This window comes from Lutjanus erythropterus, chromosome 4 (genome assembly GCF_056507025.1).
Source record: "Lutjanus erythropterus isolate fLutEry1 chromosome 4, fLutEry1.hap2, whole genome shotgun sequence".
NCBI lineage: Eukaryota > Metazoa > Chordata > Actinopteri > Lutjaniformes > Lutjanidae > Lutjanus > Lutjanus erythropterus.
The window spans coordinates 13,230,336-13,254,421 of NC_139320.1; the positions used below are offsets into that span (position 1 = coordinate 13,230,336).

A 24,086-nucleotide genomic window follows, 5' to 3' on the forward strand; every position below is an offset into this window, starting at 1 on the left:
AAAAACTGAGCATTAAAGTTAATTAAATGTTTAGGAAAAGCCAGTAACTGGAGTTAAGATTGTTTTTTTAATCAAATTAGTTTGTTGAAACTCAGCAGCTGTTGAGCTGCTTACAATGGATTCAGTAGTGACAAGCAGTGGTGCAAAGTAACTAAGTACATTAACTCAAGTACTGTACTAAAGTATAATTTAGAGGTAGTCTTGAGTATTCCCATTTTATGCTACTTCATAATTCTACTCCACTACATTTTAAAGGGAAATATTTCATTTTCTACTCCACTACATTTATTTGACAGCTTTAGTTACTAGTTACTTTTAAGATGAAGAGGGATAATATAACACAGTTTTAAAATAAAACCCATTGTTTAAGGCTAAAGCAATGGTTTCCAACCTTTTTAGCTTCTGACATCTTACAAACTACAGTCTGTGGTCAGGGTCACATTTCAGATATCTATAAAATATATATGTATATATATATATATATATATATATATATATATATATATATATATATATATATAATGTTCAACACCAGCCTGTCATCAAACACACAGCCTCTCAGCTGAAGAAAAGGCTCCGAGCCAGCAGACCCAGAGTGACCAGGATGCACAAGACGTCACAAGACATACAAGCAAATCCTCTGAGCTAATCTACCAACATCACAGGTGAATCAAGCACGAGAGTTGGTTAGGCAATGTAAAAGGCCTTTTGACTCAAACTGAGAGAACAAGCCATTCACTGCTCCAGTGAGCCCAGAACAGCAGAGAACATCAGGCCAACAAGGTCGAGGCCAGCAGCAATGAGACTGAAGCCTTCTGCCAACAGACCATACAGATCTCGATATCTCTTCTACAGTCTGAGGTTCTTACTGCTGAGACTGCAGACAAGAAGGAGATCTTGATCGTGATCCTGCAGACTCAACCTTCTTCTGGGAGGAAAGTCCCATGAAGAAAAATGAGGACAACTTGGAGAGGTGCCTGTCTGAGCACACAAACAGAGTAGAAGAACACAGTGGCAGATGCTTTAATCCAGGACAGGAGACATCCTGTCCCCTCAGGGCTTCAAACCAGAGCCAGCAGGCCCTGCAGGAGAAGCACTGAGTGTGGGACCAGAGCAGGACAGCTGTGATGGACAGAGTATAGTCATCTGGAGCTGGAAACTGTGGGAAACAAGTTGTAGATGCCATCACTGTGAAAATGGAAAACAAGAGGAATAAAAGGGCATTCTTGACATTAAGAACCTAATTTAGATTACAGTTTAATTTCAGTATTGTAAAAATTTATTTTGTTTTCAAGTTTTCATTAACTGCAAAATTGCCTTCCCTCCTCTCATCCGACCTGTTTAAACCCAGAGTCTACAGTTTCTACAGTTTTGAAATGGTTTTCACCAAAACAATTTCTTTCTATCCTTGTTAAAAATAAATATACTAATTATATTACATTTTAACATACTTGTAATCAGACTAATCATCAGTAAGTAATTATGTGTGTTAAAAATTAGCCAACTTGAAGTTTGCCATTACTAATTTTACACAGTATATTTTAGTTGTAACTAAATTGCAGCACAAAAGCACAATTTGAAGTGTACATCTCTGTGCTAAAGTGGAATAACTTCAAGTATAGTTAGTACACTTAAAGTATATGACTGTGTAAGTACTAATATGCATGCAGTGAAATTTAAGTTTGCCTTGTTCGCACTACTTTTTCAAAGTACACTGAAGTAGAACTTAAAGCACGTTTATATTGAAGGGCATTTTTGTAAGCATACTTACATACACCTGTAATGAAATGAAATTAAAGTACACCTTAATAAAGCATACTAATGGTGTATTACAAATTACCTGAAAATTAATTTTACTTTTCAAAAGTAAACTAACTTAACAACTTAACACTGTAATTGTTTGCAATTTAGTATATCTTTTTAAAGTACAATTTACTCTCAAACTACTTGCTCAAATAAGTACTTACAATACACTTACAATTAAGTACACTTATCTTAATTACACTGAAATACCACTTCAGGTATTACACAATTAATATATTTATTTTATAGAACACTGAGGTTGATATATATTTGGAAGTACACTTAGTTACATTTCTAATACACTAAAATGTGTTACTTTTTTTCTGGGTTTTGAAGATATTCAACACAAACACATAGCTTTGTAACTATTTTTTCTGTAGGGAATTTTGCAGCAGCAACAGTCAGCAGTGAGTTCATTCAACACTGACTTCTACTTGTCATGCCAAATGAACTATGCACATATTTTATTTCAATAAAATCAGTAAAATGTATTCAAAGCAATAAAATTCAAAGTAATGGATATATTTTTTTGTTTTAAGTCACACTTTAGTTAGATGTAGGTACCAAAACTATTTGGTTAGGTTGCAGGCGTAAATAGCCATATTGGCTATTCCACCCGGGATGCAAATAGCATTGTTGGCTACTGACACCTGGTTGCTAATAGCATCTACTTTAATTCAGTTATTATAACTGATGCATTCATGTTGACATACAGTTGTTTGTGTGAAGTAATTCATCATAATCTTACATGTAAGATTAATTTATTTTAAAATGTACAGTAACAAGTAACTAAAGCTGTGAAATAAATGTAGTAAAGTAAAACAAAAAAAGTACAACATTTGCCCCTAAAAAAGTTAAGAAGCAGCATGAAAAAAAGACTTTCCACTGCTGAAAATGATGTGCTGTTGAATGAGAATACTTTTCTGTTGTATTGAGTATGATAAAAGCTCAAAAAGTCATTGTTCCTGATCGCTGCCTCCTTCCTGCCCATGAATGTTCTTCTAAATACCAGACAGATTACACTTCTACATGCATCTCACCTGAAGCTGTTGAGCTTGACTCCACCATGTGATCTACAAATGAATCTGTGTAAAAGATGAGAACAGGCCCATCATCTGAAACAAAAATGATGGCCTCCAGGACCAGCCTCAATGAGTACAAGGAGAGTCAAAATCAGGTCTAATAAACTCCAAACCCCAGATGTCCAAAATAATTACTACAATCTGTCACCCAAAGATAAAAATAGGTGATCTTTAAATATTTTGCATTATTAATGGACTGCTGTAGTAATGTCATCAAACCCAGAACCTCAATTAGCACTGCGGATATTGGAAGAGAGGATCAAAGGACTCAAGAGTCATTACTCAGCTTGTTTCACAGGGAAAATTATCTCATTGGTCGAGACAATATCAGCATCCTGAGTGGCAAATATAAAAGGATATCTAATCTTTCAAACGTTCTGACATACAGCATAGTGTATTTGAAAATATACATGTAGAAGTAATAAAGCTGTGATGACAGTTAAGTCAGAAATACTATTCTTTTGCATGTGTGGGTCTGTAGTTTATTTCTTTTACTGTCATGCTTGTTAAGTTCCTCCCCTTTTTGCTCTGTGTTTCAAAAACAGCTGAGCAACTTCAGCAAGTTTGGTACCCGACGCAACTTCCTGTTTCCTGTACTTAGATATGCTGAAAAGAAAACCAAATTTTGAAGATGGTTCAAGCATGTTGCTGGGTTACCTGTAAAAATGACATGTCTTACTTCTCACTAATGTTAACGAAATGCTAGCTAGGGCTAGCTGACAAGCTAGCTGACAAACTAGTTAGCAATCAATATAGATTAGCTAGCTACCTCGATTCACCTTGCTGCTGTCTTTTAAATGTTTCTTTCTTTGCCTTTTGTGCTTCCTGCTGCTGGTGTGAGTCCCTCCACCTCCCTATCATCCCCCAGTCTTCCTGGATTCATCAGCTACATTCATTTCATCAGTGTCATCAGTCCCGACAGAGTCATCAGCCACCACCACCAGTGTCTGGACTCCATGAGGGGATTTATGTTGCCACTGCTCAGGGCGTACGCCCTTCAATTACAAAGTCTCCCTGTAGAGTCTAAACACTGAAGACTTTCTGTCAAGACTAATTATCACATATCATCTGTATAATAAACAATTATGTATACTCCTTTCACTTGTCTCTCCTGATTAAAATGAATAGTTGGGAGCTCTTTCAAAGTGAAGTCAGGGGAAATGGATGGATGTAAGCACCCGAATGAACCCCAGAATTAAAGTCACCTTCCAGCACCTCTAAAGCTCACTAAGTAATGTGTTGCATCTTGTTTTTCAAATCTGTACTTAAAAAGAAATGTAAAAAAAACAACATTGTAGCAGAAAACTCTTGGTTCAAGCTTCATTCTTACAGTACTCTGTTATAACTGCAGAATATATCCTCTCATCTCATTTAGCAAACTTTTCCCTTTAAACTGGTTAGAGGATGAGAATTCAATGACAACCCTGATCTGTAAGATACAAGATTAAACAAGTAACTTACTGCAGAAAATGGAAACGAGTCAGTTTGTTGTGGAAGCTTACACCCATCACTGTCTAAAGAAAAAACTTTTTCATATGAATTGAAGGATCAAGTGTTACTTTATGGTTTGAGGAGGGTATCCTAATTCTGAACCCAAACAAATAATTTAAAAAACCTATTAGATTAGTTCAAAAATGCATTGTTATGAAGCTGATAGCAAGGCTGCTGTTTTCAGTCGTCATGAAAAATTGACAATTTGGAGATGCACGTTTTTTGAAGAACAGCAAATGCAGATCTGATTAGAACATTCAAGTTTTTTACATACTGTATGAGGAGGCATACATTTCCATACCTGGCATATACATTAGTATGTGTACTTAAGTTTATAATGATAAAGTGACACGCCAATTCTTAACTTAAGGATTGTTTTATTGGTATGACACAGGGATCCAATAAGGTGCCAGATGATAAACATGATAAATTCACATTCAGTAGGTTCTTATTAATACAGTGTTGGAGTCCATTTTCTTTCATTTAGCCATCTTTAAACAATTACTCTTCTCTGACTTTATAAAATCATCAAAAATACCTTAGTAGTTACCTTAGTTTTTAACTTCTAATAATCTAATTCTCTCTGTCTTAACGAACCTCTAACTGTGGCTCAAGAAGTCACAGTGATCCCTGAGCAAGTCGCTGAATCCCTGCCCACTCCACTATGACCCTGACCTTTGACCTCCTTGGAGGGAGATCAATAGGGAAAGAGGAAGAGAGATCTTACATCAGCACTGCAAGTGTCAGCAGGACGCTGAGGAGGCTACTGAGCAGAGCTGCTGAGACGCGGGCTGCTCCGTTCTTATCATTGGTTGAGGTGGTGTGAATCGCAGGCGCTTCAGTTTGAAACTGGCAGTGCCTCTGGTCATCGCCCACGCAAGAGGCGTAGGCCATGGCGTGAGCGATGTAGTTCTGCTCGTGGACGCCCTGAAAAAGGTGGGCCATGGGTCCACGAGCAAGCACTGCCACATCCTCTCCGCTGTGGGTGGCCGACTCTGTAGGGACAGCAGCCAGCTGGACATACTCTTTGGTTTCTGTAAAAGAGACAGCAATATTACATCATATTCATTTGTCCAAAGCAACCTACATTAAGTGCACTTACATCACATCACTGCATGAAACTGCTTAACTGACTTCAAAGCAACATCATGTAACTATTCTATCTTAAAACAACACCTTCAAAATCATAATGCTACACCCACTTGTAAAAGAGTGAAAAATCTGCTCCTTTCCTTTAAAACTTTATATAAGAAACAGGATTTTTTCTTTCCAGGACTAAAATTTGCTTTCTCTCTCTTAGTACTTTCCACTTCTCTCTCTATCACTCTGTCTAGAGGGGAACCCCAGTCCAACAAAAGATCCTGTGAGAATGATTATTTTCACCCAAACCATAATTTTTCTCTAACCAGGTGTTTTTCTGTCTCTAAGCCTGAACAGATCTGCACCACAGGATTGTCACATTGCAAAAAATAATTAGCTGAAGGAATAAAGACACGACACAGATCTAAGCAGAGTTTCACAAATCAAGGGTTCCCCTCTAGACACGTCCTTCACTCACTGAGGAGATGGATGAGGACGAGGCTTAAGGCTGCAAGCAGCTCTCCTCCATGTTAAAAGTAGACTTCTAAGACTTGAAGGGCTCTTATACCCTGTATATTTCAGAAATTGTGAGAAATATGGGAGAATTGTGACCCTGGGAGGGAAAAGCGCCTGCTCTCACACTGTCATTTGGTATCCAAGTGCATAACGCTTTACAGCATTAAGTTACACATGACCTACTATGTCACTGATTTTGGTGAAACGAGATAATATTTAATGGAGACGGTGTTTTCTGGTTTTCCCTCTGATGCTCTGCAGCTGCTCTGCCTCAACAGTACAGTACAGCTACAGTAAAGTAACGTCTCACTGCTAGTTAGCTCATTCAGCTGGACTGGGCTCATTGGTGCACCGGAGGAATGTTGTCGTTCACACCTCCAGCACAGGAGGTTTGGACTGTCGGGCGGAAGAAGCTTTCATGCCTGATCTACAGACATTATCAATAAACTCTGTTCTTCCCCCCTTTCAGCACATTTCAAGCTCATTGTTTTGGCCTGTGACTTTACTGTTTCAATTCACTCTAATCCTCTAATCACCCTAGTTTCAGTAAGCAGCTGTTTCCAGTGGAAAAAGCTCTAAAACCAACTGTGCACTCTGTCCAACACCCAACAGCAGACAAGAGTTAACAATTAGTTTGTGAGCACAGTGGAGCATTTATCAGCTAAAGATCCACACATTTTCCTCAGGGGTTGATGGAGACCAAAACAGAGCTATAAGGGGAGGGAATATCAGACTTACATTCACGAGGTAGCCCAACTCCAAATTAATGCTTATGTTTCTCCATGTTAGCTGAATGTGCAAATAAGCAAACTCATTGCAAACATGACGACTTTATAAAGTCATAATGGACTTTTTTCACCATTTCTCTATCCAGGTCAAACAGAATCAGGGTGCTGGTCTTGTGCATGTTGGCTCACTGGAAAGTCTCTGCTACATTAAATAGAACAGGACCTTTAATACTATAACCTGTGTTTACCCTACTATTTCATATCAGTATGGCTGCCATGATAATGGTCTACAGGTCTATGTTATGTTTACCACTTCAGCTGCCAAACAGAAGTCAGTTAATGCTGCTTTAACTGAAGCTTGACTGAAATGTTAATCATCCCTGTGGGAAAAGTAAAAATAATACTTTTAATAAATGCTACTTTCATTTCTAACTTGAACAGCAAGGTATTGATTTTTGCCATCATATTGCCTTAACTGAACTGTCATGTTCTTTCTTGGTTATAGAACAAATATTGCAAATTCAACCAGAAAAATTGTTAGTTTCCAGCATTTTTGTCCTCAAACACACTTGAGTACTAAAGAAGTAGCTTTAGAGTGTTTAGAGTGTTTAAGGAGTGTTTTAACAGGTCTGTCATATTTTTGTGAGGAAAATGAAGAAATAATGAGCAAATCAGCTCCAATAAGTAGTCTTACTAGTGTTGACATTGCGGATGTCTGGACGTGTGCCGTTGGTGATTTTGTGTCCAGGTCCGTTGCCGTACATCAGGGTGGTGTAAGGCAGCATGTCTCTAGCCCACAGGGGAGATTTACCTGAAAAATACAGAAAGACTGTTTAGTATCGTCACTGATTTTATTTTTTTTTATTTTTTTCTGTTTCTTTTGTCTGCCTCAAAGTGCTAAACACACACACACAAACACACACACACACACACACACACACACAAACACACACACACACACAGAAGAGGAGGGGTCTCTGGATCCCCAGGGTGCTGCGAGAGGTCTATAGCTTGTTGAGTATCTCAGTGTTTCTCTCCAGATGAGCCATTAGCCTGGTGAGTCTCCCTGCTGATGAAGAGCTCAGAGTCTCACAAGCACATTAATCACTGCTGCACTGCTGGGAGGAAGAAGAAGAAGAGGAGGAGGAGGAGGAGGAGGGTAAAATAAGGATACAACAGGAAAGAGGGAGTAGAAAGGTGGGAACAGCTCACCATAACACAAGTGCTCAATCAATAAAGGCTTTGAAGGCTGATGCAGATATGTTTGTGGGCTGGATCTTTAAAAGTTAACATCTTCATGCCAAAAATATCATCGTTCTCTCCAGGACTGTATTCTGGTCAGAGTACAAATGCCTCTGAAACACCATTTATACTTAAACAAGACAGTAATATTCTTCATTTAAAACCAAACAAGAAACAAATTAGTTAACTAACCTTTAGATTGCAATGCACTGCAAATTACAGTGTAAATACAAACATAGAACCAACTAAATACTAAATTTAGCTTTTAAGAGGGACTTAGAAATAAATTAAACTGTAAGTACATTTTAAATGACCCAGTACATGTTAAAGGGATAGTTCATATCTTTTAAAGTGGGGTTATATCAGGTACTTAAAGACTGTCAAAGCAGAGTGTATTAACTACAGTGGATGGCAGATGACATGCCCCCAGTTTGGTGACACAGCGGGAGGTCCAGTACAGATTGCATTTAAAAAAATAAAGATTCAGTGTGAAGCTACAGAAGCACTGAGAGCTGAATACAGAGCAGCTTTTAAAAATGTATTTCTCTCTGCTGTTGTCTCAGCTGCAGCTCGGTGCGGTATAAACAGTAATGGAAACGCAAATCAGCAGTGACACTTTTTGACTCGCTGTGGCCAAAAAAGTCAGTATCAAAGCCCTGTGTGTGTGGCTTTTGTGTGTTTTCTTTCTTTACTCTCACAATGTGACAGCATGAATACATTTCTACCCCAGTCAGCCGTCAACATGGACAGAAAGACTAGTTATCTTTCTATAAATAGCATGGTCGGCTGCTTCGTGGTCACTGCTGCACACAGGGTTACAATCAACCGTGAAGACAAATCCACTTTTTGATCCAAAAAGTTTAAAAAAGTAACGCTGAGCTCTCGTCTGGCCAGTCCACAGTTTCTTCATGGGTCACTGCTGCAGAGGATTGAAACACAGGAATGAACATAAATGATCTTTTTAATCCCAAAAGTTTAAAATGTACAGTCTGAGCTCCCCTGCTGCCAATAAAGGAGCTGGCATCAGAGTGACTCCAGTGTGTTTTTCCTACAGAAGCTCAAGTCTGCCGCTGACCCTGTCCAGGGCTGATTGCTTATTAGTTGGACTCCTTTTTAAAATTCTCTCTATGATAATTCAGTTTTATAACAACTTTTCCTGAAGTAGTTACCTCCATTGATTCAGGTGTTACCGAAGGAACGTGCACATGCAGCTGCACTAGTAGAACAGCCAATAGGAACGCCCAGTCTGAGAAGACCTATTCTTGTTTAAAGTCTACGTCACAATCCAGATTCTCTAAATGCTGAAAACAGAGCCAAGAGGAGGTGCAGAAGTCTACTTCTGTCTCAGACCTCTTGATTTACAATATGCTGAAAGGTTATTATGAAGTTATTTCTCACTGAAACCAAAATGCTGCCTACCCTAGCTTTAAAAAAGGCTCACCTAAAAAATCAATAATTAAGTGTGTGTTATATTTACAATATTTTTGCTCCTTTACTTTGTCATCAGACAGCCTTTTCTGATGGGAAGCTGCTGTTTTATAAGCCAAATATTGTTCTCTCCAAAGCAACCTGACTCCATTGGCAAAAACAATTTTACCTCACAGAACACTGGAGTTGCTGGTCTACCGCTGCCTCAATTGTTTAGCTGATTTGTGTCATTGTGTGACTTGAGTGTGAGACGTCAGTGTTTTAAAGGGTTATTTCAGATTCACAATAACGAGTCACACAATAACACAAAGAAACTAACCAGTCGAGGCAGTGTTAGACCAGCAACTCCTGTCTTCTGTGAGGTAAAATTACTGTCTGGTTGCTTTGGAGAGAACGATACTTTGCTTATAGAACAGTGCTTTCCTGATCAAAATATTCCAAATACTGTATACAATACATTTAAACTGATATTGATTTGATCACACATTTTTGGGGGGTTTCTAAAACTCAAAGATTCAAGTTTATCTAAACAGGAAAAGTAAATTATTGATGTCTTCTGTGCTTTGGTCCATCTTATAAAAAGTGAACAACACTGACATCTAATTCAATACAGGCAAATCAATAGATCAGTTTAACCTGAAGGTGGTAGGTTCATCTGGGGTTTTAAGCCTCCAGGTTAAGGAGAGGGAATAGTGATGGAGAGGGGGCAGAGAGCTTAGGGAGAGGTGTGGAGCAAATTCGGTCGATAAAGAGACGATCCAAAGGGAGATTAACAGGCGAGGAAGACTGACAGAGCGAGGAGAACTTAAGAGAGAATAATGAAGGAGACAGAGAGAGTGAGGCGTCAGTGTCGATGGTCAGAGACAGGCAGCAGGAAGAGAGACAAGGAGAAAGCGAGGGACTGAAATAGAAAGGGCGAGGGGGAGAGAGGCTGCCAGCTATATGTGTTTACCCGGGCTGTAATTGCAGGGGAGAGAAAGCAGAGGAAATGTCAAGCTGCTGGTGGCAGAGGCACACTGAAGCTGAGAGGAAGCAGGCAGAGGCAGACACACAAAGACACACACACGACAAGCATCAGATGCCACCTTCGGTGTCTATTGTCGTGGGATATAAACACACCTGGAGGGGGAAATGGATGGATGGAGTAAAGGATGGAGGAAAGAAAGGAGGTATGGTGGAGGATATGAACTCTCTTGTCATGTATAAAAAACAGCGTGAGCTTATTCAACCCAGCTGCAATACCAAATCAACAAAATGCATTCAAAAATACAATAGAGGTTAGAACCGAATACAGGAAGTCAGCTCATAATTACCCAGAATGCTCTGCCCTCGGAATGGGTATCCATTGAAGGTAACAGGGTGGGAGTGATCAGCCATCACTATAGTGAGAGTTTCATGCTCTTTGGTGAGTTCAAGGCCCTTGGCGATAGCATAGTCAAAAGCAACGGTCTCATGGAGCGCCATAAACGCCCGGCCGGCGTGGTGAGCCTGATCAATACGCCCACCTGAGCACAAAGAGAAACAGGAGTTAATAAGGACAGCAGTAGCTTATGGTAGTGTTTAGTACTTTAAGTGCCAAAGAGGACAGTTAATTCTTTCCCTCAGTAATAAGAAAAAGGTTCCAGAAATTTTCACAGTGACAGTTTAATTAAAGTTAATCTCTATAAACAGAGATATTTTGTTGGACAATAACTGATGGATTCTGAGATTGAACCAAAACCAGATTCCACTGATTCATTTTCTAATTTCTCTGTGTTTAATCAGGCTGACTCAGTAAGACAAATATTTCTTTTACTCAGAAGTAAAACATTTGTTAAGTAATAAATAATGTGATTCAGCGACTTGGTCCAGCAAATCATAAACACAGTAGACCTGTAGGCCTGAGACCCGACTGCTGTGAAAGAGTTCACTGGAGATTTGAAAGAACATTCAAGGCTAAAGTTTTGACACTAGACGACACTTGGACATTTCATTAATGAATTAATGACTTGAGTCTTGACTCAGATGTTTCCTGAATGACCTGAGGCTTGATTCTGACTTCGTCTCAAATAACTTGTAACTTAATCTGATTTGCACCTATTTACTTGCTGCTTGTCTTCAACTTGTTTTGAATGAATTTAGACTTGACACTGACTTTCTCAGATGTCTTGAGACGTGACACTGACTTGTCTGGAATCACTTCAGATTTGGATGACTTGAGAAAGTAAAGTGTCAGGTCATTCGTAACAAGTCCTAACTCTGACTTGTTACGAATGACCTGACACTTTACCTGAGCTTTGCTACTAGAAGACTTTAGACTTACTCTGACTTGTCTCAGATGACCTGAGACTTGATTATAACTCATATAATTGATTTATAAATGACTTGAGACTTAATTTGATTTATATCCATTTACTTGTTTAATTGTCTCTAAATTGTTTTGACTGACTTGCAACTTGACTTTGACTTGTCTCCAACAACTTTACTTGAAAGTTGAAGCTTGTCCCAAACACGCCTTGAATTTCTTAATGCTTGACTTGAGCTCAGACTTATTTTGAAGGACTTTAGATGTGATTCTGCCTGTCACAAATGACTTGAGATTTGAATTTGACTTGCAACTTTACACAGACTTCTCTCAGATGACTTGAGACTCTGACTTGAGGTTTGCAGTTACAAACTTGAGACTTACTCTGGCTTGTCTTAGATGACTTGAGACTTGTGACTGGACTCAAAAGTTTGATAAAACACTGAGGAGGGTAGTGACTTCAAATTTAATGAGATATCAAGACTGTAGTATCAGAAAACACTGTTGCCAAGCGTAAAGTTGATGCTGAGCCTTTGGCATCCATTAAAAATGCAATGCATTTCTCTTTACATCGTTAGAGGTGAGCAGACAACCTGTTTCATATAAAAGTCAGTATGAAAAATATCTCTTGGAATAAAAAATAAAATAGGAAAGGGGACCCACTTTCTCCAGTAGAGAATTTTCGATCGATCCTCTTCTTTGGGATAAAAATCATGTACTTTTTTGTTGTTTGCACTCTAGCACATCCTCCTGCTCCTGTCCTCTCCACCAGCCATATTGGAAAGTGAAGTAGACTCCAGTTAATAAGTTGTGGTCTCAGTGAGCTGTCAGTGATTGGGTGCACCATATGCCTGCTTCTATTTATACATTTGCCTGTTATTTTAAAGTCATTGTGAAGTAGCACCACGGAGTCCCCAGGCAGCTGCCTCAGATTAAAGGAGAGATAGATGAGGAGGCCGGTGAGGCAGCCGTGTGGAACAGGAACGCGTCAGCCAACCACACTCAGCTAGCAAACACTGCGGCAAACTCATTGAGCTGTTCGCAGAATCAATGTCAAATCAGCAGATCCACTGCAGGTACACACTGTTCTTGGTGGATTGTGGAGGTTGTTGCAACAGCAAATACTATGACGATCACCTCAAACCAACTCAATATCACTGCTGAAGTCACTACAATATAAATGTAAACATGTATTGATGTTTTAGCAAAGCACACCGGTGTGGTCATTAATTGCCACTTGGGCCCCGTTGTGATTAGAACAGGATCAATAGTTCAATTGATCCACATGGACCAGCCACTTGTTTTTTCTCCTATTTTTAGCAGAACTGTCTCCTCTCTGGGGATGTTTTTATCCAACCTTTGAAGGATATAATGGAAGTGTGTGGAAGGTGGCTGTCCTCACCCTCTACTAGCAGGAAGAAGCCTTTTGGGTTTTTCTGGAGGATGCGGATGGCTTTTTCTGTAGTTTCGACGATGGACGGGTCCATATTTGGGTCCCTCTCTGCCTCAAAGCGGAGATCACCAGGTTCAAATAGAGCTGGGGAAAGTGAAGGACACATTTAAAAGATGCAACAACCGTGTTTTTCATGTAAAAATACAGTATGTTCTTTTTATCAGCCCACAGTGGAGGTGCAGCAGAAAGGAAAGTCCCATCTTCCTCCTCCTACTACAATTATTTTCAGCACGAAGGAAGTGATAAACCACAGAGTGAGGGTAAAATCCAAGCCTCTATGGCTGCAAGCCAGTCCAGAAAAAGCAAAATGACTGAATTTCTACATTTTCTCTGCACCATCACACATCACAAAGAAGACACTGAGCATACATAAGTGAGTGACATCATAATACTGTACATCAAACCAAGTGTACACCTCCTGCCCAGCACCAAATGGTAGAGTCGTGAGTTAGCTGGTGAGGATATTGAGGCATTTAGCAGGTAAATATTCCTATATTTACCTTAGAAATTGGTAGAGACCAAAAATGAGCAAAAAGGAGAACAAATATTCATCTGGTGACCAGAACCACTGCTTCAGTTCAGTTTAGGGTTTTCAGTAGAGCCTCAGATGGAACTGTAAAAATATACAGTGCCGATCAAATACTGATCATGACTGTCTTGCTAGATTTCCTGCTGAACAAACGAGCAAAATACTAGCACTGCCTAAGTCGCACTACATCAACCCCCTGCTCCACGTTCTCTGCAGAACTGCGCATGCTCTGGATTCAAAGTACCAAGATGGCAACCCCCATAATGTCAAACTCGAGGCTTCAAAGTTGTCCAATAACCAGTGAGTGACATCGTGGTGGTTCTGTCCACCAGTTCCACTGTCTACGGCTTTGAACCCCATAAGCTGAGTGCCATCTAGTTTCATTATGTTCTCGCAAAGGAAGACATCTCTACAGCCAATATTTCCAGAACTCTGCAACTCACACCAAAACTATCTGCATGAATAAATATACTCTTCAAAACACATTCACATTTTAATGGATACCTATACAGTCACTCTGAATACAGCATAGAGTATTTATATGAATATTTGAATAAAGCTGTCATTTTTATAATATGAAAGTATTGTTGATGTCATCATGTAAGCAGGCCTGTGTTCCTGCCACAGATTTGATAAAAGACTCATGCTGTGAATATTTTTGCACCTTGAACCTTAAAGGCCAGGTAAACTATATTGAGGTAAGACACGTATTCAAGTCTTACATCATAAATACAAGATGAAATGAGTAACCTGGTGCCTGATGAATGGAACAAGGACACTACAAGCTTGTTGAAGTGTTCCTCAAAGGCCTGATGGGAATGCTTTGCCTTCAGCTCTACAGGAAAGCAATAAGGAGCAAAGAGATAACAAAAGAAAAAACTCACCCATGAGATAGTCTGTGGTTTCAGGGTCAACAGCCTTGAAATCTGTTACATTCCACACATAGCGGGCTACCTGTGGGACACACAGGACACAAACATTGACCCACGCAGTGGGAGGAGGATAGTAAACGTCTTTGTGCCTGTCGTGAGTCACTGTGTGAACTTTTGTCTTCTTTGCTGTGTGAGTCACGTTCTATTGTACACTGTCCTAAAATACTCAGAATTTTCTCACCTGACAGTGTTATTGTCAAATTATCTGTGATGTCAATACTGTATGAAAAGACGAGCTGAGAATTTTACACTCTATATTCAACTTCTACTGCTGTCACTTGTGGGTGATACTGATTACAGATGTTGTTCTTTTGCCCAAATGTCTTAAAAATGTGGTAATTGATCCACCGCCGACCAGCAACTTTCAAATCATAGATTAGCAATCATCATTAGGCACCACAGGCCTGTCAAGCTTTGTATTTTTCCTCATATTAAGGCAGTGAGCATGGGCAACACTCAGTGTCTCATGAGTTTGGACGTGGTGTCATTTTTGAAAAACAGAAAACAGAAAACAAACATGTGAGGAATGGATTAAAATTTTTGTCTTTATTTGATCTAACATAAGCTGCAAACGTGGGCAAAGTGGGTAGACCACGACGCATCTCACACGGGTTTCTGGGGTGATTGCGGTCCAGTTGTTCTGGCTGTGTGACCATCTGAAGGTTCACTACACTTAATCTAATAATTTTCTGACATTAATGAGCATATATCTGTCACCTTTAGCTAACATTTGCAAACTTAAGATATCAATATATGTCACTTTTAGAGGTCCTCCAGCAGTCTATCTTCAAAATTTGGTTTTCTTTTCAACAGAGACAGACCTGGCAATAGCATATCTAAGTGCAGGAAACAGGAAAGGAGAAAGTTTACCGAAGTTTGATCAGCTGTCACTGGAGCGCAGAGCAAAAAGGGGAGGGACATATTAAGGATCAGTTTGGGCAGGGCCAGATTGAGCAGAAAGTTGAAAGTTCATATTCTAGATGGCAGCAGAAGTAGCGCTGTAGTTGTAGATACGGTTTGAGGGAAACAAAATAAAAAGATAAAAACATACTTGCTCTTAAAGGATTGGTGTGTAGGATTAAGTGGAGTCTAGCAGTGAGTTTGCAGATAACTTCCTAGTGTGGAAATGCAAGAGGGTGTTTCTAGACCTGCACTGTCTGTCGATATAAACATCTAATTCTACAATAACAAAAATAATGTTCTTATTTTCAGGTGAATATACACAAATGAAAATGTAGTTATGAATATTATATTCAATCTGTCATATTCTGCCAATAAATCCCCTTAAATCCCACTTTAAGAGTTTTTTCCACCTCACAGCCTTTCAATTCCCATGATTTTATTATTTTGCAGCCACCTTTTGCATGTGACTCCTGCCTTAAGTTGTTGATATAACTGAGACTGTGTTCCTCTTAATGCATCCAGTTAAAAAAAAGGTGTTACCTTTCCATTTTTCATTTTTTGCCACTCATCAATGAGATTGCGTCCATCTCTTCTTTTGCCCCTGGAGGAGTAATCCCTGGGATATTCTGGGTCCTTGGTGCCCCTGGGGGTCATGTACTTTCTACCTCCACCAATGATCACCTGGAAACACACACACACACGCGCACAAACACACACATTCAAAAGTAATTTAACCTTCCTAAAACAGAATACAGCTAAATATATGATTATCTGAGTCGTGGAGAAGCTCACATCAATGTCAACGTTTTTGAGGAGCTGGGAGGCGATGTCGGTACAGCCGTCCCTCTTGGCAGATTCAGGCATGTCAGCATCACTGTACCACTTCCTGCTGGCGCTGTGGGCGTAGGTGGTTGCTGGGGTGGCATGTTGCACCCGCGTGGTTGTTACAATGCCGACAGACTTGCCTAAAAGATCAGTTTGTTTCATGTTTAGTGTGATGTAGGTGTACAAAGCCCTGATTGTACACTGTGTGTTTGTATGATATATGAACAGATTTTAAGCTGGAGTCTGAGCAGCTGGTAGGGTGTTAGTTGAGCTATTAATCAACAACTTTCTCAGCTCCCTGCACATATTGTATATCATGATTATGTTGAGGTATGGAGTAGTAAATATACTTGTCCTTTAAACCACCTTAATACCCAACATTGCTCTTTAAATCCCCCTTAAAGCCCCCCAGTGGCAGTAAAAACAAAGACACTCGTCAGACAGCGATGCACTCCAGAGACACTGATGGATGTGCTGGAAGAAACATACAGGCTGTGCCTGTTTTCACAAGGAAGCAATAATAAGAAGAACTGTCCTTAATTCAAAGACCAAAAGATCAAAAAAGTTGTTCGATAAAATGAGAAACTGCTGTTTTGTTTGTCGTTTAGACATAAAAACAAAGAGGAAGTACACTGATGTGAAATTAAAGTACACTTTAATAGGTATACTAATAGTGTAAACTAACTTGAAAATAATAACTTGAAAATAATTAAACTAATTTACCACTATTTGGATTTTCATATACTTTTTATACTCATGATGATTTACTAAAACTGTGTTATCGTTAGTGCTGCTAAATATATATACTGAAATACAATTAGTTGTACTTAACTGTACTATTTTTAGATACCATTAAGATATACTCAAATAAACTTAAGTTCATCTTTTCTTACTAATGCTGAACCTTTCAAAAAAACATTTGTTTCAACATGAAATGTAGCTTAATTATATTTTAAGTGCAGTTAAAAGTCATTTCATGTTCAGATAAATTTGATTTACAGTGAATATTCCACGTTTTCTTTCACGCATGTTATTTCTTACATATTATAAGTATTTTAACAATTATCTGAAAAGTGGATTAAAATGTACTAAAGGTAGAAAAAAGTACATTTTTAAAAGTCCAGTATTAGTGTAAAAAAATGTACTTAAGTATGATTAAGTGCACCTTACTGGTGTCTCAAAATAGTACAGTTAAGTAGACTTAATTGTCTTCCAGTAGTGCTTATCATATATCATTAAGTACATGGAAAATAGCACACTGTTAGTACAGTAATGATGTGCTCATAGAGGTGTATTAATTAAGTGCACACTTGTTTTTTACTTTGGACTATAAATGTATAACTTGAAAGATGCAATAATCAAATAAAAAAAATCTAAACATAGAGGTTTTAAACAGCTTCAAAGTTAGACCTGTCTTGTGTCTTGAGCAATTGGATCACATGTAGACAACACTAAATACAAGTATAAACAACCACCAAGACACAGTGGGCCTCATGAATTAATTTTCCTATATTTCTTTTACATTTGTTCATTTGCTCTTAAACAAAGCAGTTACAACTTGAGGACTCACTTATAAAATGTGTTTTCATGACATCAAAATTAACTTCCTTGAACTGCGCAGCAAACACTCACATTCACACACCTGAGTATATGTGTGTCCGGTGCTGTTCAGGGGTCAAGGCCATGGCACTGAGTGTGTGTGTGTGTGTGTTTGTGTGTGTATGTGTGTGTGATGAGATATTTATGGCTGTTGATAACATGGGAACATGATAAGCATCAAGTTGCTTCCCTGTGCAGCTTATTACCCTGCAGTGTAACCTGCAGCCGCAGGCTGCTGATGCCCCCAGCTCCCCGGTGGCCCCTGTAATGCTGCTCTGATGCGGCACTGCAGCTCACAGCAGAGTGCTCAGCTGTAAAATCGGGTTTTGCTGAGGCTGTTTAAGTCCTGAGGGATATTCTTTTGTCTGGAGCCAGAAGTAAAGTGTGACACGGCAGAGCTATGTCAGGTATCTGCCTGTTCCGCGACAAAGAGTCACAAAATCGCATTTGTTGCCTCAGTCACAGCACCGTTTGAAGACATCCTGTGTCATTATAACCTCAGTATTGTCTGTGCAGCAATTTGTTTGCATTAATCTATTAACATTTGCAGAAACTTGTCACCATCACAAGTAACACCTTTTTTTTTTGGAACTCTGGTCAGCGGGGAGCTACACTGAAAAGAAAACCATATTTTTAAGATGGTTAAAAAATGTTGCTGGGTGACCTGTAAAAGCAACATACATACAGACATATCTTAAAGGCAAACTATACAGGATTTGCCCCCCAAACAATTCACAGACTCCAGACAAAAATAATCCCTCTCAATCATCACCCACCAGAAGTGAGCCTACATCCACAGTGGCCATGCCTTTTACCTCTGACTTCTTATTTTCTCATTAGTCTATTTTGGTGTTTGTTGGGACGCCTTAACAACACAAAATGTCGGCATTTGATATGGAATGAGTCTCATTAATCAACTAACTTGTGTGTTTACAAAAAGCAACAGACAAATCCTCCTTATTCTATCTGTAAATGAGCGAACGTTAGCAAAACACTAGCCAACTAGCTAATGATTGATGTTAGTTATCTATGCAGCTAGCTAATGACGTTAGCCAATATTAGCTATCAGATGTAACTATATCTAATGATTGATATAGATTATCTTAGTTAGCTAGTGTTTATCTAAGTACAGGAAAGAGGAAGACCATGATTATCAAATGAGTGAGACCTTTAAGCCTCTTTGTACTTTGGCATGGGGTATTATCTTGTATCATTTATTCTATGATATTTTCTGCTTTTGTTCCTTGAATTTGACTACATTTTTTATATTATAAAATTATACACAAATAATAATACATTACATTACAGGCTGCTGTGGTGGGCTTACCAGCAGCTTTGGCCCACTTCAGGATGGATGTGACCTCGTTGCCCTTCTGAGTCTTACAGACTCCGTTGCGAGCCGCTGCACTGACTCCGATGGTGTTCAGGTTGGTTTTCACACCACACAGATATGCTGTGGCTGTGGCTGCGCTGTCTGGAATCTGGAAGTCCACACTGTAGGTCTGCGCAACACACACACACACGCACACACATGCACGCACACACACACACACACACACACACACACACACACACACACACACACACAAAGATGAGCTTGAATAAAATATTTTGTTGGACAAAATCAGCTTAAACTTTAATGTTCCCTTTGTTCGTGTTTTCCTGAGTGAAAAATAAAACGTAATAAAAAACGAGTAAATGGAACAACATAATAAGCAAGCTCCTGAAAGGTCACATGGTGGTATAATAATAAATGTTCACGGAAGCATGTGTCCAGACTCTATTTTTCCTTTTTGATGTACTTCTGTCCAGCAGCTAGTGTTGATCATGTTTGGATAAGCATGTCTTTGTTAACTTTTCACAACATAATAATCAGCCATTACAGATTAAATAGAGCCATAACAATGAATTGCAGATAAATCTTTTAAATATCTTCTCATTTTCTCATTTACGATTTTTATCATTTTCTTGGAGTTTTAGTTTTACCTGTAGTTGACTGTCTTTGTGTGACAGTCCAGAGAAGACAAAGGAAAAGCACTGAGGCATGAGCAGCAACACAAAGTTAGAGTACAGTAACTACACAGCCGGAGAACAGCTACTTAAGTTTCGCCTGGATTTAGCTCTGCTTTGTAGTTATGGCAAAATTTACATGTTGTTTTTTCAAAAATTATACATTTATGTGTAGAATTATAACTTTTTATATGGTAACAGTTTCCAGAAAGTCAGGTTCAAATATGCGGTTACTGCACATGTACTTACACATCTGTGTAAGACCTGAGGAAGAAAACTTTACAAAACTCTTAATGCACAAAGTTATAGCTGTCTCACTGGCCACAGGGCCTTTCACATTTATATTCAGTTAAGGGTCTGAGGATAGTGGGTGTTATATATTTTACAGATTGTAAAGCCATCTGAGACAAAATTGTGTGTTCTGCCTAAAGGCTATGAATAAAATTGACTCGACTTGACAATTTGACAAATCTGTGAGAGCGCTCATGGGTGATGTGTAGTTGGCACAGCTAAATTGCAGTGGGTTACTCTCCTGGATTATGTATAGATATGAATTTACTATATGCATTTGCATATTGGTGTGTGTGTGTGTGTGTGTGTGTGTGTGTGTGTGTGTGTGTGTGTGTGTATACCTTAGCTAGTCCCACGCTGGGGAAGGTGTCCATGGTCATCACTGTCTCCTCTCCAGTCTGGTTCTGCAGCTGTCCCTTGAGGATACGAGCTGCTGTGTAGGTTGTGATTCCCATTCCTGATGCGCGCACACACACACACACACACACACACACACACACACACACACACACACATATCCTCTATTCATTCCAGCCTCGATAAAGTCATAACCTCCTCTGCTGTGATTGAAATGTCTCTCTGTGGTGTGTGTCTGTGCTTTTTTTTTTTTGTGCTTCAAATTGTGTGAAACAGACAGGGAACAGGCCCAGAATTATAAAAACAGAGACACTAATTCCTGATTCTGCTTGTCTGAATGTCTAATGTTATTGTCGTGAGAAAATGACAGTGCTGTGTAACTTACCATCTCCAAGGAAAAACAGGATGTTCTTGGCCACATTGGTGTTGAGCTTCCTGTCCAGCGCTGACTGCAAAGTTCTCTTGGCCTGTGACCTCCAGAACTCTGGGTTCTCCTCCTCAACTGCAGGCGAACACATAGGTCAGACTGGTTTTGGTGCAATAATAACAGTATTGTTGGTATAAATTGTTGCATTGATATGCTATTTTTTAAAAAGTCAGATCAGTGGGAATCTGCTGTGGGGAAAGATTTCAACTGCAGATTAAAGCATCTTTTATTTCACTACAAGTGTAACTTCAACCTTAAATGTGACAAATATGGAATTAATACAAGGTCCATAAAAACACTTAATCTGTAAAAGATTTATTTATTTATTTATTTATTTATTTAAATTTGGAAATATCAACAGAACTAAATAAAAGAATAATTGCTTGGATTATTCTATTTTTTCTTTTATATATATTTTATATTTTTATATAATGTAATTTTTATATAGATATATAAAATATGCGGAAAGAAATTAACAAATAAATGTGAAAATAAATAAATATGTATTATTATTTCTTTTATATTTTATACGCCTGCTTTTATTTATTTTTTGTTTTATTTCTCTTTATATTTCCATAATTATTTTATTATTCTTTCATACATTTATTATTCTTTATGGCACTCCATAGTGTTTTGTTCATACGGCAGAAATCAGTATGAGCAGAAATAAAAACCAGTCGACTGCTCTTTGTTCAGGCCTTTTGAGACTGGGATGTGTGTGTATTAGTGTGTTTGTTTGCAGCTATCATCCCTCCCTCACATGTTCTCTTATCTACTACAGTTCATCTCTGTGCTGCAACAGGTAGTTTGATACAGTAGTCCACTAACAAGCGGTAAACGCTGATAGCAGCCAGTTGCGTAAAGAACTGAGTGTGCTGATTTTAAAATTTTGGAAGGCCTTCACAAAACAAGTGGGTAGGAAAGAGTAAATGATTGTAAAGGATGAAAGCTGAGAAACCATTACAGGGGAAAAGGGAGACTGAAACAAGGCTAAAAAACAGAAGACAAAGTGAGAGAGAGAGAAAAAAAAACAGTCTAACTCCAGGGTAAAAAGGTGAGGATCATACATCAAGCTCAACATTTTCAGGCCTCTGTGATCTGAAGGAAAAATCTGCTGGTTTGTGCTTAAGCAAGAGAAGGAGGGAAAACTAGAAAAGGTTACAAAATTCATGAACAAAATTAATGTGTATTCGCTTCTGTAAAAACAATCTGCAGTTGAAAGAGCTGAAATAGCTGAATAGTTTGTGTGCTGGCTGAAGAGTTGAAGATGTTTTTGTTGTTGTTGTTGTTGTTGTTGTTGTTGTTGTTGTTCAGATGTGAAGATCGCAAACCCAGTTGAAGCCACACGTCATTGGTGTTAAAGAACAAGTTGCGTTGCAATCTTTCTTTGATTTTGTTGAGTCAAATGTAAGTTTATCAAATTTGTGACTCTGGAGAATATTCAGTGAGTAGAGAAAGCAGTTGAAGTGTTAGCAAAAGAGTAAGTAAGTGAGACATAGAGACACAGAACATAAAACATAAAACTGAGATTATGGGAAACTTTATATGAAAAGGCTGAGCTAATATAAAAAATTGCAAGAGGTGGATAACGGTTTAAAGTTTGAATGAGTTTGAAGGACTTGAGCTCACAAGTTTCCAAGATGGGTGAGTTTGAGAGTTCAAGGCAACAAATAGGTTGAAAATGTTGAATATTTCAAAAAGTATGAAAGAAAATCTAAATAGAATATTTTTGGTCACCCTTTACATCTATTGGTGTTTTAGATATGAATATTTAACCAATAAAAAGTATTAAAAAGAGCTACCCACTTTGACAACGTAGTGTTCAATTAATTTCAAAAACACAGGATTTTTTCATTTTCTGAAAAGCAACAGTTTTGCACAAACAAGGTTTTTTGCCCAACATCAACAATATTTATTTTTAGGATGGTAGAACCTCTCAAAAAAAGTGTCCTGTAGAAGAAGTTGAACAACAATAACAGAACAAAAATAAGACTGTGCATCGCTTAAGTGGATCTTCTTTTTGTCTTACCTTTGGCACTGGACAATCCAAATGCAAGCATAAAAAAGAGAGCCAAGACGGACACTCTTGTCAGCTCCATGGCCACGTTTCAGGCTGGAGAAGAGCTCCTCTAACCTTCCCAGAGATCAACTCCTGGACTGAAGTAATGCTCGTCTCCAACCACACTAGCTGCCAGTCATCGTTAACAGCATGTCATAAATGCATAATTACCCACAGGCCTTTTGGCAAATTTATGACCCCTGACTGAAAAGACTGTGTCATGGCTAGATGGCAAAGATAGGTATGAAAAAGGTATAAAAATCCACACAGAGTTCAGTAACTAAAATAATAAATGATGGAGAGTTGATATTCTGTATATGTGTTAGTTTTAGCCAATAAACAGAATTTGACAAACAGCTTAATTCTGGGGAATTAAGTATTGACTGTAGTTAAAGCTTTAATGATAGTGTTTAATGATAGCGTTTATTTAGGGAATTATTTATGACGCTGTGCTAAAGATCAAGGGAATGATAGTGAACGTGCCAAACAACTGTGGAAAGAGTGTGTCTTTGCATGTGTGTGTGTTGTAATCATGAATGCACTGTATATCTGACAGATAATGCAGCAGGGGACACAGTTATGTAAGTGAGAAAGACAGAGTCCACTGGGACTGAGCTGAAAGGCACAAACACTCAGCCGTCTATTTTCCAATGAATACATTAGCAGAGAAGAGTATTTGTATCGGCAATCATGTTTCGTTCAATTGCTTGTCCCAAATTTCTCTATCACACATCACAATGACACAATAAGAGGTAACACGGCAACTGATGAAAAAGCATGTTTTAGTTCTTATTCAACAGGTACGATGTGTCACACTGATAATGGATATCAACACCTAATGTTCCCAGTGAGCCCGCTCATTAGCCTTGCAAATGCGGATGGGACATTGATGACGAGAATTATGGTAATTTGTTAATATGTAAAATAGGTTTTGTTATATCACTGTCAATGGAAGCAGGTACTAAAAGGGGAAAAACCGGATACGGATGCTGCATGTGGGGTGTGTCTTAGGTGTGTCCCTCATTTATAATGAAGAAGAAAAGAAAG

At 38.7% G+C, this 24,086-nt stretch overlaps 1 protein-coding gene across 1 annotated transcript; it reads right to left on the reverse strand.

Annotated features, from left to right (window-relative positions):
• Window positions 1-4,733: 4,733 nt before the first annotated feature.
• alp3 (alkaline phosphatase 3) lies at window positions 4,734-23,168 on the reverse strand. The gene is made up of 11 exons (XM_084717006.1): window positions 23,010-23,168; window positions 20,939-21,055; window positions 20,538-20,653; window positions 19,223-19,397; window positions 16,264-16,436; window positions 16,012-16,152; window positions 14,521-14,590; window positions 13,057-13,191; window positions 10,684-10,875; window positions 7,395-7,511; window positions 4,734-5,410 (listed from the first exon to the last, which is right to left on the reverse strand). Exons 1-11 carry the CDS (start codon window positions 23,077-23,079, stop codon window positions 5,100-5,102), a joined length of 1,617 nt encoding a protein of 538 aa, XP_084573132.1. The 5' UTR covers window positions 23,080-23,168; the 3' UTR covers window positions 4,734-5,099.
• Between the last annotated feature and the right edge of the window lie 918 nt (window positions 23,169-24,086).